At 41.4% G+C, this 15,939-nt stretch overlaps 1 protein-coding gene across 1 annotated transcript in view; it reads left to right on the forward strand.

Annotated features, from left to right (window-relative positions):
- Positions 1-4,194, forward strand: part of SNX4 (sorting nexin 4) — a 48,385-nt gene extending 44,191 nt beyond the window's left edge. The window contains exons 13-14 of the mRNA XM_049785912.1: positions 596-710; positions 3,052-4,194. Coding sequence (XP_049641869.1) covers positions 596-710; positions 3,052-3,099 — 163 coding nt within the window. The 3' untranslated portion in view covers positions 3,100-4,194. The remainder of the gene's footprint in view (positions 1-595; positions 711-3,051) is intronic.
- The last annotated feature ends 11,745 nt before the right edge of the window (positions 4,195-15,939 follow it).

Consider the following 15,939-nt stretch of genomic DNA (forward strand, 5'->3'; position numbering starts at 1 on the left):
GAACCCATAGTTTCTGTTTATAGGAATAATTTGAATCTATAATTCATTTTTTTCTTTTCTTTTTTTTTTTTTTTTTTTTTTTTTTTTTGTGGTTTTTGGGTCACACCCGGCAGTGCTCAGGGGTTATTCCTGGCTCCAGGCTCAGAAATTGCTCCTGGCAGGCACGGGAGGACCATATATGGGACGCCGGGATTCGAACCGATGACCTCCTGCATGAGAGGCAAACGCCTTACCTCCATGCTATCTCTCCGGCCCCTTTTCTTTTCTTTTTTAAAGTTGTGTGAGAACCACTCCCTGTGGCACTTGCCAGGGACAGTGAGCCTAACACATGCAAGGCGTGTGCTTTACCACTTGAACCACAGTACCAGCTCAGAGCTGGAATTCTTAGGATAAAAACATAGGTTACAGAAACATAGAAGAGTATAAGATGGTCTTTTTTTTTTCCAGTATAAGTTTTCATAAGAGAAAAAAATAGACATATCTTAAGAAAGCGATTGTGTTTCCCTTTATTTAGACAAAAAAAATGTCAGATGAGAATTGAATTTATTTGAAATATAGTTACTTAAATAAGAATAATAACTATATATATTTTTAGAGAATTTGTGAAAAATGCTTGGACTGATATTGAACGCTTCAAAGAACAAAAGAACCGTGACTTGAAGGAGGCTCTCATTAGTTATGCAGTCATGCAAATCAGTATGTGCAAAAAGGTGGGCTTTGTGTCTTATGAAGATACATGTATATTTAGAAATGCTAACAGAACTCTTTAAAAATTTACTCTGGGCTCAGAATGTGGTCCTGGGCTTGATCTTTGTCACTCCTGGGCTCAAATGTTGCAGGGAGTGTCCCCTCCTCCAGTTTATCCCATGATATTTTATAGGACTGTTTTTATTTTGTTTGTTTGTTTTTTGTTTTTGGGCCACACCCGGCGGCACTCAGGGGTTATTCCTGGCTATCTGCTCAGAAATAGCTCCTGGCAGGCACGGGGGACCACATGGGACACCGGGATTTTAACCAACCACTTTTGGTCCTGGATTGGCTGCTTGCAAGGCAAACGCCACTGTGCTATCTCTCCGGGCCCAGGACTGTTTTTTTTTGGTAATAAAATAAAAGTGAACAAATGGGATTTTTTGAAAATTCATCATTGTGAAAGCTTTTATATGTATCTTGTTCTATATGTATACATGTTATATACATATCTATTTTAAATATACTGTGTTTTATATATACATAGTCATTTAGAAAATATATACTTTCCCCCATTAAAACAAGAATGTATTTTATGTGCTAACTTGTAATTTTTGATGTCTTACATTTTCTGTGACAGAGCATTATTGTTACTTGGACTTTCTAGCAATGTATTTTACTGTGTATGACATTTTTACTGGAAATGTTTTATATATATATAAAATGTTTGCATGCATCAAAGTAAAACATTGTACTATTACAGTGTACTTTTTCTAGCAATGAACACTCATGCTAAGTATTATTTTACTAGATAGTCTAAAGTATTTTAAATGATTTTTTTGAGTTTAAAATTTATTTTTGCTTTTTTATTCTATCAGGAAGGGGGAAAAGAAAGTATCTTAATTTTTTTGGTTTCAAATAATGATAGATATTGGGGCCGGGAAGGTGGCGCTAGAGGTAAGGTGTCTGCCTTGCAAGCGTTAGCGTAGGACGGACAGCGGTTCTATCCCCGGTGTCCCATATGGTCCCCCAAGCCAGGGGCGATTTCTTTTTTTTTTGTTTTTTTTTTTTTTTTTTTTTTGTTTTTTGTTTTTTGTTTTTTGGGCCACACCCTGTGACGCTCAGGGGTTACTCCTGGCTATGCGCTCAGAAGTTGCTCCTGGCTTCTTGGGGGACCATATGGGACACCGGGGGATCGAACCGCGGTCCGTCCTAGGCTAGCGCAGGCAAGGCAGGCACCTTACCTCCAGCGCCACCGCCCGGCCCCCAGGGGCGATTTCTGAGTGCATAGCCAGGAGTAACCCCTGAGCGGGTGTGGCCCAAAAACCAAAAAAAAAAAAAAAAAAGAAAAATAATAATGATAGATATTAACACTCCTTTATGAAGTAGCAGTGACTGGAACTGGAAATGTTTATTTTTACTAAAAATATTTGTTATGGAGAGATAGGACAATGGTAGGGCATTTGCCTTGCACGCAGCTGACCCAGGATGGACCTGGGTTCAATTCCTGGCATTCTTTCTATACAGTCCCCCGAGCCTGCCAGGAGCGATTTCTTGAGTGTAGAGCCAGGAGTAACCTGAGCACCGCTGAGTGTGACCCAAAGAAACAAAAAAATTTGTTTCTACCAGTTCTTCAGAGTTTACTGTAATATTTTTATGATCATACTGTTTTAAACTATTAAGTATATTATTATTATTTTTTTTTTTTTTTTTTTTTTTTTTTGGTTTTTGGGTTACACCTGGCAGTGCTCAGGGGTTACTCCTGGTTCTACGCTCAGAAATCGCTCCTGGCAGGCTCAGGGGACCATATAGGATGCCGGGATTCGAACCACCGACCTTCTGCTTGCAAGGCAAAGGCTTTACCTCCATGCTATCTCTCCAGCCCCTAGTATATTATTCTTATTAGCATATGCTAACTACTAGCAGTACCATTGAGAGGGACTTAGTTATTTATTTGTTTATTTATTTATTTATTTTGTTTTTTTTGGGTCACACCCAGTGTCGCTCATGGGTTACTCCTGGGTCTATGCTCAGAAATCGCTCCTGGCAGGCTGGGGGGATATATGAGATGTCTACATGCAAGCTATGCACTCTACCTCCATGCTATCTCTCCAGCCCCATGGGACTTGGTTATTTAGCATAAAAGTAGTTCTAATCAAAACATTGTTAGGCAACATGCTAAAGAATTTTTCTTTTGTTTAGAAATATTAAGTTATTTACTTAATATTAACCATTGCCAGAAATAATGTTCTGCTTACCAGATTTGTTTGCTCTTATTCCAGAAAGTTAAATTTAGTATACAAATACGATAGCTTCAAAAAATCACATTTTAAAGTTTCCTTTTTGTTTTTTATTTTTTTTAAGGGAATTCAAGTTTGGACTAATGCTAAGGAATGCTTTAGCAAGATGTAATCCTGTGAAATGGATTTCTCTTCAATCAAAATATCCCACAACAGAAGCACAAGTAAAAAAAACTTTTTAATTTAAGTTGCTAACCCAGTAAACATAAAATGCAAGTAGATTTAACTTTTTTAAATTTTACTCAGTTGTGTTAATAATATAGCACAAAAAGGATGTATTTTAATGAAGATTAACTATTATAATTTGAGGTTTGAGGGACTGGTGCTGATTCCCAAAACTTAAGATAATACATACCAACAGACTGTCAGGCTTCTGAACCAATGACTTAATGTCCAGATGTTAGGTAATTTCTAGATGTTTGTTTCTATGTCAACTGTTTTTCAGATCTGTGTCTATAGGGAGGTTTTACCCCCCTAAGATTGCATTCCTATCTTTACTTGGTAAGTCCCACTCATCTGTGAGGAGGGTTAGTTTTTCTTGCCTTATAGTTGAGCTACTTGGTTTGACAAAGCTCAGCAGAAACTTAGTGTGAAATCAGATATTTTCTCCCACATTCATTGATGCCCCTGCATCATATACTAGAAAATGCCTTCAGTTTTTGTTCTACCAAAATTTTGATATTGGTCAACAATTTTGTACTGCCATCAAAATAGACAATTTCTCAGATTAAAGTAGAGGAATAATTGTTATGATATAGAAATCACTATATAGACAGTTTTAATTGGGTATGTTACTTGGAAGCATTAAATTCTTAAATATTTTTTAACCTCTATCAAGGAGCCTAAATTTATTGTTTGTCTCTCCACATGGCACTTCAGGGTACAAGATGTAGCATTTCAGTGTATGAGACATATGTGTAAATGTGTTAACATCTTCAGTATTCACATCCTTTTTTATTGCTTGGCTGTAATTTTTGTAAAGATAAATCATGTTTTTATGTGTTTATTTGTGGCATATGTTCAGAAGCCAAGCACCCTCATTTTGCTTGCTTTTTTAGGATCTTAATGTGTACTCATTACAAATTATGTTTAAAATACCCCAGTACTATTTAGCATTTGACTTTTTCACATGTTTAAAATGTTAACTGGATTTTTGTGCTGTTTGCCAAACTTATAAAATAAATAAAGTATTGTGCTGGTTTTCAAATCACTTTTGTTATTTTAACAAGTAATCTAATGTATTTTAGAATCTGATACATGTAAGAAAACATGCCAATACATGCCAAATATTGTGTTGAAGTGTGTACTTGTGTAAATTTGCCTTATACCAGAATATTAGTTATTTTTAAAGAAAAAGAAAATATATACTGAAATGATAAATTACTTAAAAATTTCTACCTTTTTACCTTTTGGGAAGCAAACCCACTAGTGATAAGAAACCACTCCTAGTTCAGTGCTTAGGGGATGGATATTCCTGACAGTCCTCAGAAAACAGGCGGAGGTGGAATTGAACCCAGGCTTCCTACATGCAAATCTTGCAAGTGTATTTCTTTTTTTGATGTTATGGAGACCTAATAAGTTCAAGGGGTCCTGACTACTCTGGGTGGTATTTTGTAGGGGTTAAATAGTGGTGCTGAAATTGAACCCAGGGTCCTATACATGCAAGGAATATTATTTTATCACTTGAACCACACTCCTGAACTCTATACTTTTCCCCCTGTACAATTAATTATGTATCACCTATGAGAATTTTCATTTAATTGTATTATATTGTATTATTTCTTTTTTTGTTTTTCTTTTTCTATTTTTTTTTTTTTTTGTTTTTGGGCCACACTTGGTGGCTATCAGGGATTACTCCTGGCTCTGCACTCAGAAATTACTCTTGGCAGGCTTTGAGGACCATATATGATCCCAGGGATTGAACCCAGGTTGGCCATGTGCAAGGCAAATGCCCTGCCTGCTGTGCTTATCGCTCTGGCCCCATTGTATTTTGACTAATTAAATAAAATATTTTTACATTTGGAGGTTAAAAAAAATTCAAAAGCAGAGGGGCTGGAGTGGTGGCTCAAGCAGTAGGGCATCTGCCTTGCATGCGCTAACCTAGGACAGACCATGGTTTGATCCCCCAGCGTCCCATATGGTCCCCTAACCCAGGAGCGATTTCTGAGCACATAGCCAGGGCCAACCCCTTAGTATCACCGGGTGTGGCCCCCCCCCAAAAAAAAAATAAAAGTAAAGGGCCAGAGTGATAGCTTAGTTGGCTGGAACTTTGCTGTACATGAAGGAGTCCTGAGTTTGATTCCTGACACTGCATGATCTCCCAAGCACCACTGAGAGCAACACTAATACTGAGCTGGGAGTAGCCTCAGAGTACTCCTGAATGAGACCCCAAAACCCAAAGTAAAAAAGTAAAGTAAGGGGCCGGAGAGATAGCATGGATGTAAGGTGTTTGCCTTGCATGCAGAAGGTCGGTCAGTGGTTTGAATCCCTACATCCCATATGGTCCCCCGAGCCTACCAGGAGCAATTTCTGAGTGTAGAGCCAGGAGTAACCCCTGAGTGCTGCCGGATATGACCCAAAAATCCAAAAAGAAAAAAAAAGTAAAGTAATTATATTTTTAGTGTTATATTTTCTGTAATATGAAAATACAAGCTAGGATATAGCTCATTGATAGAAGACATACGATGTGTGAGGCCCTGGGTTTGATCCTCAGAACTGCAAAAATAAAAGATAAAATATTTGTTTTGTTACATGTTTGTAACATGTTTATAATTTGATGAGTTGGTTTTGAACAAATGTTTGATTTAGTAGCACAATCATTTTTTTTTTTTCTTTTTTTTTTTTTATTATTTTAATTATGACAACAAAGATGCAAAGAAAGAGGACAGGGTAAAGTTACAGTGGAAGCCCAATCACCCATAAACAGGATTCTCAGTAGTTCCATCGATGATATCCCAGCCTTGAACTTTCAGCCAAAGAACATTAAGAAAAACAAAACTGAACCCATGTACAATACAATTACTTTGTCCCTCAAATCCCCAGTTGTAGTACATATTGTTTCTTAGCAGCACACCATATAATCTAAAGATATTAGACTTATGTAACTCTTTAAACATTGAGGGCAAAGTACATTTATCTAGTTCCATGCACATGCTTACTAGTTTAAGTTAACCTCAAAAGTTTTAATGGGTTGTTTTTCTTAAGGATTGGAGTCAAGAGAACATAGTAAAAAACGATATTAAAGTGGCATTTGTTTGCATAGGCCCACCAAAACATAAGGGACATGGAAAGACAAATTATGGTCTAAATACATGGAGACCCTACCCCTGAAGTTTCCTGGCACAGGACTGACTCTAGGCTCCAGGCAAACTAGTTTGTCCAATTCAAGTCATAGTCTGTAGTGGCAATACACCTCCATTCCTCACATAGTCTCTGTTGTTGGTATCATTCTTCTGTATTAAAGATCCTGGAGTCTGCATATCCCATATTGCAGTCAGGATGGTGCAGAGCATCCTCTCGTTTCACCTCACACTTAAGGGGCAATAGAGAGAACCATGTCCTGTAGAGCAGGTCATCATTGTTGTCATGTCTTCTCGCAGGTCATTGTTGTTGTCACGTCTTCTCAGTGTAAACGGAAGTGTCTTTTTAGGAGGTCGATGTCACACCCTTGGTAGTGTCTTTCCTGGTAGAGGACGGCTTCCAACTGTTGCTATAAAAGACCTTGGATGTTTCGTAGATAGCTTGCCTGGTTCCAGCGTGAATGGAGAATGCCCATTCAACTGGGGCCTATGCCAGGTCATTATATCAATATTCAGGGTGTAAGGTACATTGTAATGAGATTTATTAGATAATAACTAATCTGTATGTATAGTGTTTTCCCATTTTAATGTGTCTATGCAAACAAGGATCAATGCCATGAAGCGTTATTGGTGCATCTGGAGGCAATAGGAACAAGACCAGCAATTTCCATGACATAGTTCAATCATAGGCATCAAACTGAGGGACAGTTCCACCACAATCCTTACTGAACAGCTTACAAAGGAAAGACAAGATGAAAAGTGGATAGAAACATCATGGTAGAAGAATATATAGAGAGTTACAGCAGTTAAAGAAAATAATCATAAAATATTCAAAAGATATATGTGTTCAATATGTGTTCGATTTATGTCCTTCTAAATAGTTCTGGGATTTGTAAGATCTACTGTATGTCTTTGGTCAGAGATTGAGCTGTGTGTTACTGAAGTTAAGAAGGGTAAATCTGGGGTACTGATGGTTGGGAGGAGCATATGATCGCGCGGGGGGCTAGCCCACGCGCGGTTTCAAAATGTAGACTGGTATGAAATTGCCAGTGACAGCCTGAGTATAGCTGAGAAATTATCTGCCACCCACCAGATCAAACGCCACCCCCTGATCCAACCTCTGGAGCCGGCCTGGGAGTGGGGAAAACCCAGGGTGCCCCATGAGCTCCTCCCAGAAACCCACCTGGAGATCCGGAGGAAAGGGGGAGAGGGGGTTCGGGTGACCCAGGTCCGGGCCCCCCACCCTAGGCCAGGCCAAAAGGCCGCTGGCACATACGGAGGTCTGCCAGCTGCCCGCCCGTGCTGCTAAAAATCCAGCTCCAGGAAGGGAGAGAGACCCTCCCAAGCCCGAAGGACAGGGATTTAAGCCCAACCTAGGCCGGTCCCCAGACCCGGCCTGGGAGTGGGGAAAACCCAGGGTGCCCCATGAGCTCCTCCCAGAAACCCACCTGGAGATCCGGAGGAAAGGGGGAGAGGGGGTTCGGGTGACCCAGGTCCGGGCCCCCCACCCTAGGCCAGGCCAAAAGGCCGCTGGCACATACGGAGGTCTGCCAGCTGCCCGCCCGTGCTGCTAAAAATCCAGCTCCAGGAAGGGAGAGAGACCCTCCCAAGCCCGAAGGACAGGGATTTAAGCCCAACCTAGGCCGGTCCCCAGACGCGGCCTGGGAGTGGGGAAAACCCAGGGTGCCCCATGAGCTCCTCCCAGAAACCCACCTGGAGATCCGGAGGAAAGGGGGAGAGGGGGTTCGGGTGACCCAGGTCCGGGCCTCCCACCCTAGGCCAGGCCAAAAGGCCGCTGGCACATACGGAGGTCTGCCAGCTGCCCGCCCGTGCTGCTAAAAATCCAGCTCCAGGAAGGGAGAGAGACCCTCCCAAGCCCGAAGGACAGGGATTTAAGCCCAACCTAGGCCGGTCCCCAGACCCGGCCTGGGAGTGGGGAAAACCCAGGGTGCCCATGAGCTCCTCCCAGAAACCCACCTGGAGATCCGGAGGAAAGGGGGAGAGGGGGTTCGGGTGACCCAGGTCCGGACCCCCCACCCTAGGCCAGGCCAAAAGGCCGCTGGCACATACGGAGGTCTGCCAGCTTCCCGCCCGTGCTGCTAAAAATCCAGCTCCAGGAAGGGAGAGAGACCCTCCCAAGCCCGAAGGACAGGGATTTAAGCCCAACCTAGGCCGGTCCCCAGACCCGGCCTGGGAGTGGGGAAAACCCAGGGTGCCCCATGAGCTCCTCCCAGGAACCCACCTGGAGATCCGGAGGAAAGGGGGAGAGGGGGTTCGGGTGACCCAGGTCCGGGCCCCCCACCCTAGGCCAGGCCAAAAGGCCGCTGGCACATACGGAGGTCTGCCAGCTGCCCGCCCGTGCTGCTAAAAATCCAGCTCCAGGAAGGGAGAGAGACCCTCCCAAGCCCGAAGGACAGGGATTTAAGCCCAACCTAGGCCGGTCCCCGGACGCGGCCTGGGAGTGGGGAAAACCCAGGGTGCCCCATGAGCTCCTCCCAGAAACCCACCTGGAGATCTGGAGGAAAGGGGGAGAGGGGGTTAGGGTGACCCAGGTCCGGGCCCCCCACCCTAGGCCAGGCCAAATGGCCGCTGGCACATAAGGAGGTCTGCCAGCTGCCCGCCCGTGCTGCTAAAAATCCAGCTCCAGGAAGGGAGAGAGACCCTCCCAAGCCCTAAGGACAGGGATTTAAGCCCAACCTAGGCCGGTCCCCAGACCCGGCCTGGGAGTGGGGAAAACCCAGGGTGCCCCATGAGCTCCTCCCAGGAACCCACCTGGAGATCCGGAGGAAAGGGGGAGAGGGGGTTCGGGTGACCCAGGTCCGGGCCCCCCACCCTAGGCCAGGCCAAAAGGCCGCTGGCACATACGGAGGTCTGCCAGCTGCCCGCCCGTGCTGCTAAAAATCCAGCTCCAGGAAGGGAGAGAGACCCTCCCAAGCCCGAAGGACAGGGATTTAAGCCCAACCTAGGCCGGTCCCCAGACCCGGCCTGGGAGTGGGGAAAACCTAGGGTGCCCCATGAGCTCCTCCCGGGAACCCACCTGGAGATCCGGAGGAAAGGGGGGGAGGGGGTTCGGGTGACCCAGGTCCGGGCCCCCCACCCTAGGCCAGGCCAAAAGGCCGCTGGCACATACGGAGGTCTGCCAGCTGCCCGCCCGTGCTGCTAAAAATCCAGCTCCAGGAAGGGAGAGAGACCCTCCCAAGCCCGAAGGACAGGGATTTAAGCCCAACCTGCACAATCATTTCTTTAAAATAAAAATCTGGACTCTCCATACAAGTGGAAGCAGAGATAAACAGATGGGACTATATTAAATTGCGAAGCTTCTGCACTTCAAAGGAAATAGTTCCTTGGATACAAAAGCTACTCACAGAATGAGAGAAACTATTCACCCAATACACATCAGATAAGGGGCTAATATCTAAGATATACAAGTTACTGACAGAACTTAAAAAAAAAATCTAAACCCATCAAAAAATGGGGAGAAGAAATGAACAGGTACTTCCTCAAAGAAGAAATACAAATGGTCAAAAGGCACATGAAAAAATGTTCCACATCACTAATTATCAGGGAGATGCAAATCAAAACAACGATGAGGTACCATCTCACACCACAGAGATGGGCATACATCACAAAGAAAAAGAACAATAAGTGCTGGTTGGGATGTGGGAAGAAAGCAGCTCTTATTCACTGCTGGTGGGAATGCCATATTAGAAAACAATATGGAGATATCTCAAAAAACTGGAAATTGAGCTCCCATATGATCCAGCTATACCACTCCTCGGGATATACCCTAGAAACACAAAAATGCAATACAAAAATCCCTTCCTCACCCCTATATTTATTGCAGCACTATTTACAATAGCCAGATTCTGGAAACAACTAAGATGCCCTTTAACAGAGGAATGGCTAAAGAAACTGTGGTACATATACACAATGGAATATTATGCAACTGTCAGGAGATATGAAGTCATGGAATTTTTCTATACATAAATGAACATGGAAACTATTACGCTGAGTGAAATAAGTCAGACACACACACAGAAAATAGTCTTGTTTACCTATGGGTTTTAAGAAAAATAAAAGGCGAGGCCAGAGAGATAGCATGGAGGTAAGGCTTTCTGCCTTTCATGCAGAAGGTCATTGGATCAAATCCCGGCGTCCCATATGGTCCCCCGTGCCTGCCACTGGCTATTTCTGAGCACATAGCCAAGAGTAACCTCTGAGCACCGCCGGGTGTGGCCCAAAACCAAAAAAAAAAAGAAAAAGAAAAGGCATTATTCTAGTAATGTCCAGAGATAAGGGCCGGAAGGACCAGCTCACAATATGAAACTCATCTCAAAGAGTGGTGAGTGCAATTAGAGGAATAATACACGAACAACTACCATGACAATGTTAATGAGAGAGAGAAGTAGAATGCTTGTCTCAAATATAGGCAGGGGGTGTGGGAGAAAAGGAGATGGGGGCATTGGTGGTGGGAATGTGGCAATGGTGAAGGGGGGTGTTCTTTTTTGTGACTGAAACCCAATTAGAGTTAGGTTTACGATCACAGTACTTAAATAATAAAAAAAAAAAGTCTGGGAGTGGAAGTTGCTGGAGAGATAGTACAGCTTATCTTGCATACAACCAACTCAGGATTGATTGCCAGCATCCCATATATGGTCCTCCATGCATCACCTGGTGTGGCCCCAAAACAAAGAAAATTAAGATATGCTTTGCCTGTAGGAGGTCTGGATTTAGTCCCTGCCACTGTGTGGATCTCCAAACACCACTGAGTGGATCTTGAGTACAACACCAGGAATAGCAATTCAGCACCATTAGTTATGATCTTCTAAAAACAAAAACAAGGGGTTGGAGAGATAACAAGGAGGTAAGATGTTTGCCTTGCATGCAGTAGGATGGTGGTTCGAATCTCTGCATCCCATATGGTCACCCGAGCTAGCCAGGGGCAGTTTCTGAGCGTAGAGCCAGGAGTAACCCCTGAGCTCTGCCAGTGTGACCAAAAACAAAACAAAACAGTCATAGAAATTTTATGATAGATATCATATACTTAAAAGAAAAGAATATCTACGGTAATCATCTTTGTTACTTAAAAATTAATACTTAGGGCCAAGAAGCAAGTACTGGGTTTAAGGCATGTGTCTTTTCCTGATTTGATCCCTGGCACCACTGAGCACTGCAGAGCCCTAGAGACCACCCTCAAGCAGCATTACATCCTCAGGAGTTTACACTGAATGGCCAGTCCCATTGGCCAAGAATCCTTAATGGGCTCCCGGACCTCCTATGTACCACGTGGGAGGTTCCATAAAGTATAATTAAATAAAAATCAGAACACAAATAACTTTTAAGAGGGAGGTTAGTTCTCCAAAGATAAATAGAAAAAAGGAATAATACAAGCAATCGCCAAATGAAGATGGCTTGTTAAATGAATGTAAATAATTAGTTACAGCAGAAGATTTCATCTTGACAATGCAATAAGAATGCAGTTGCCATAGTCAAAATATTAAAATTAACTGAAGTCATACTTAACCTTCATTTACATCGAAGCACTGTGTATGGATAAATGAGTCATTGGTAATTACAATATAGCGTCCAAAGCAGGAACTGTGGGTGCTTAAAAATTCAAGCATCTTTAGAATAAACACACACCCAGCTTGGAACGGAATGAAAAACCAAGTTATGTTATTTCTGTTATGTAAAAAGAATGCTAGATGTTTTATATCCTTATAATCTTTAGATTTATAAGCATAGACTCCTCCTGTATAAATTCTCCTAAAAAACATTTTAGGAATCCCTTTGAAGATTGAATAACCCTGAAAAATTATGTAATAGGCCACATCAGTAGAATTGTACTTTCTTCTTAAATTATGTAATTTTAAATATTTCTACCTTTGTAAAGCAGCTGGGTGCTAGAGTAAAAAAAAAATCAATGATAATGACATTACATATAGTAGAATGAATGAAAGTTTAAATTTGGTTCCTTGTTTGTTTCATTTTATTTTGGGCCACATCCTGAGGTGATTAAGGCTCATTTTCACTCTGCTCAGGGATCACTCCTGAGACTATAAGTGGTTCCAGGGAATTGAACCTCAGTCAACCATGTGCAAAGCAAATGTCCTACCTGCAGTACTATCATTCTAGCCCTAAAATTGGTTCTTTGAGGAGCTTAGGCTGGAACTCATTGGTGACACAATTGCCTTGCATGTGTGAGGGCCTGGATGAGTTTCCTTCCCCACTACCACAAAAAAGAAAAGTTATATCTCTGGGCCTGGAGCAATAGTACAGCAGGTAGGGCATTTGCCTAGCATGTGGGTGATCTGGATTTGATCCTTGGCATCCCATATGATCCCGTGAGTACTGCTGGGTATGGCTCAAAAACAAACAAAAAAATAGTTGTTTCTCTGAGATTGTAAAGTTAAACCTCTAAACAAAACTAAACAAAAAATAGTTGCATATTATTCCTATAGGAATAATTAAATTAATAATAAAATGAGTGATACTCTTATAGGACTTATATACATTGGGAAAATAATATATAAATGTAAAAATCACTAACTGTTAGCTAATTGAATCCAACAATATATAAAAAGGCCCATATAATAAGTTTTTCTAAGCTGTAAAGTTTGCTTAGCATTAAATCAGTTTCTGTGATCTACCATGTTAAGAAGATAGAAGGGTTTGATCAAAAGTCTTGGACATTTTGGTGGGTGAGAGGTGGGGTACATATGTGCATCTAAAACAGGGACAGCAATAGTCTACATGTGACTTAAATATTAAGTTTATTTTTAAAAGGCATTGCTAAAAAAGTAAGGTTGGGAGAGGAAGGGAACGTTGGGATACTGGTAAAGGGATATTGGCACTAGTATTGGGTTTAGAGTGGGAACCTTGAATGCCTAAAACTGTTATTAAGAGCTTTGTAAATCACTGTCAAAAAACATTTTTAGGGGCCAAAGCAATAGCACAGTGGGGTAGGGCATTTGCTTGCACATGACCAATCTGGGTTTCTTGGCATCCCATATGGTCCTCCAAGCCTGCTAAGAGTGATTCCTGAGTGCAAAGTCAAGAGTAATCCCTGAGCATAATCGGTGTAGTTCAAAAAACAAAAAAAAATTTTTTTAAATAGTGTATGATACCTTTAATGGGCTTTGTAACCCAATAATGTGGCCAGATCAATATTTCTGTGATATTTGTCATAATTGGAAAAAATTAAAAGTACTACCTCATAATTTTATTGCATGCAAAAGTAAAATATAATTTATTTGGGAGGGCCACACCCAGTGATGCTCAGGGGTTACTACTGGTGGTTTTCAGAGGACAATCAGAATAATGGGTATCAAAAAAAAAAAAAAGAATAATGGGTATCAAATCTGGTCAAGCATGTGTAAAGTAAATGCTCTAACTTGTACTATTTATACTTTATAAAATTTAACACTGATGTGTGATTTAAGACTTCAAATAGAAGACCAGAGAGATTAACTCAAAGGGTTGAGAGTATGCTTTGCATGTGGGATGATAGGGTTTGACCCTTAGCATTGCCAACTTTAACCCAATCCCTCCCAAATCTTGGAATAGAATAAAATTTTCTTAACATGATAAAGAGTATCATATTGAAAACTCTGCAGAAAACAATGTTTGAAAATAAAATTTTCCCCTCAGATCAGGAACATTGTCCCTTGTTGACTCCCATTAGATAATGTCCCATTTGACCCCTCCCATCAGTGCTGAGGTTCCTCCCTCCACCTGTCTTCTTCCCCTTTTCCTGGAAATTATCTTAACTGTTTTTATTCTTTATTAGAGAATTTATGGATTTTTGGGTTCATAGAATTAATTTTTTTTCTCTTAATAAATCTCTTAGTTCATTTGGTTCCTTCAGCAGAAAGGAACTGTACCCTCCCTCCAAAAAATGTATGTAATATAAAATACCTATATTAAGCCAAGAGGTTCACCAAATTGAGACATATTTAGTTGTATTTATTTGGCAAAACAAAAAGTGCCATGCTACCCCCCAAAAAAAGAATATTAAGTAATATAGTTCTTGGAGCTAGAGCAATAGTAGAGTGGGTAGGGCATTTACCTTGCGCATGGCCAACCCATGTTCAATCCCTGGCATTTCATATGGTCTCCTGAGCCTGCCAGGAGTGATTTCTGAGCACAGAGCTAGGAGTAACCCCTGAGCACCGCTGGATTTGGTCCCAAAAGGCAAACAAAATAATGTAATATAATTCCTTTGTACATTCCAAGTTTACAGGTTTAAACATGAGCAAAGATGAGTTGATCAATAATAATTGTTATGCAAAAATCAAGACAATATAATATGGTTATAAATAAAACAGTATTAGGTTTTTGTCTCAAATATGGATGATTTTATATTAAATATAATTATTAAATATGAGTTTGTCTGCACTGTCTCAAAACTAAGTGACATAAATTATAGGAAGCTTTTTTAAAGTATATTTAAGAATAAAGGGAACTTTAGAAGAAATGGCTGTGTACAAGAAATGTTCATAAGACTTTATAAGATATAAAGATAAGAGTGTTGTTTGACAAATAATAGTGACTGAAATAGAACCTGCTTATAGTTGGGACTACTAAGGACAAGCAAGTTAGTTCACACAAATGATTCACAGAAAGCTATTAGGAATGAGAAGAAACATATACTGTGAGACCAAATGGGTGTCAGGTTAAAGGGGTTGGTTGAAAGTTTGAGCCAAGAAGAATTTGAATCTCCGTTCCCATCTCTTTTCATATGCTTAGGAACCACCACTGTCCATTATATGAAACTTCAGGATGAAGAGAGTCTATTTGGGCAGGAGAAATAGTTTAAGGGTAAAGCAATTTGCACTCAGCCAACCCTGATTTGATCCCATCACCCCATCCTGAGCACAGAGCTATTGGTAAGCCCTGAGCATAGTTGATGGTCAAAAAAAACAAAACAGAACAAAGCATTTTAAAAAGGAAAGAACGGGGCCAGGCGGTGGCGCTAAAGGTAAGGTGCCTGCCTTGCCTGCGCTAGCCTTGGACGGACCTTGGTTCGATTCCCCGGTGTCCCATATGGTCCCCCAAGCCAGGAGCAACTTCTGAGCACATAGCCAGGAGTAACCCCTGAGCGTTACCGGGTGTGGCCCAAAAACCAATAAATAAATAAATAAATAAATAAATAAATAAATAAATAAATAAATAAATAAATAAATAAATAAATAAAAAGGAAAGAAAAGAAAATGACCAAAAAGCAGTTAATATACAAAAAAAATTGCCATTGAAATAGATAAGGCATCCTCATTACAAAATCATAAATGCTAGAAGAGAGTAGAATCAGGGTTTTATCAGAAAGGAAGAATAAAGACATTTTTGGATATGCAATCCAAATATCCTGTGCACCCTTGATCAGAAAACTACCAGAAAGGTCGAGGAGACCGACAAAAGTCTGGAGCACATGCTTTCTAAGTGGGGATCCTGGGTACCATTCCAAGCATCATACAGCCATCAAGCAACCCCAAGGAGTATCCAGGTAACAAGCCAGGAGTAACTCCAAAACATCACTAGCATGGCACTCAAAACAAACAAACAAAAATAGCTACTGGAAGATAGTAAATCAAAATGGGTATCTGGCCAAGTTAGGATGCCCTGGGATGCAATAAACAGGAGCTCCAACTGAAGAG

This window comes from Suncus etruscus, chromosome 13, assembly GCF_024139225.1.
Source record: "Suncus etruscus isolate mSunEtr1 chromosome 13, mSunEtr1.pri.cur, whole genome shotgun sequence".
NCBI lineage: Eukaryota > Metazoa > Chordata > Mammalia > Eulipotyphla > Soricidae > Suncus > Suncus etruscus.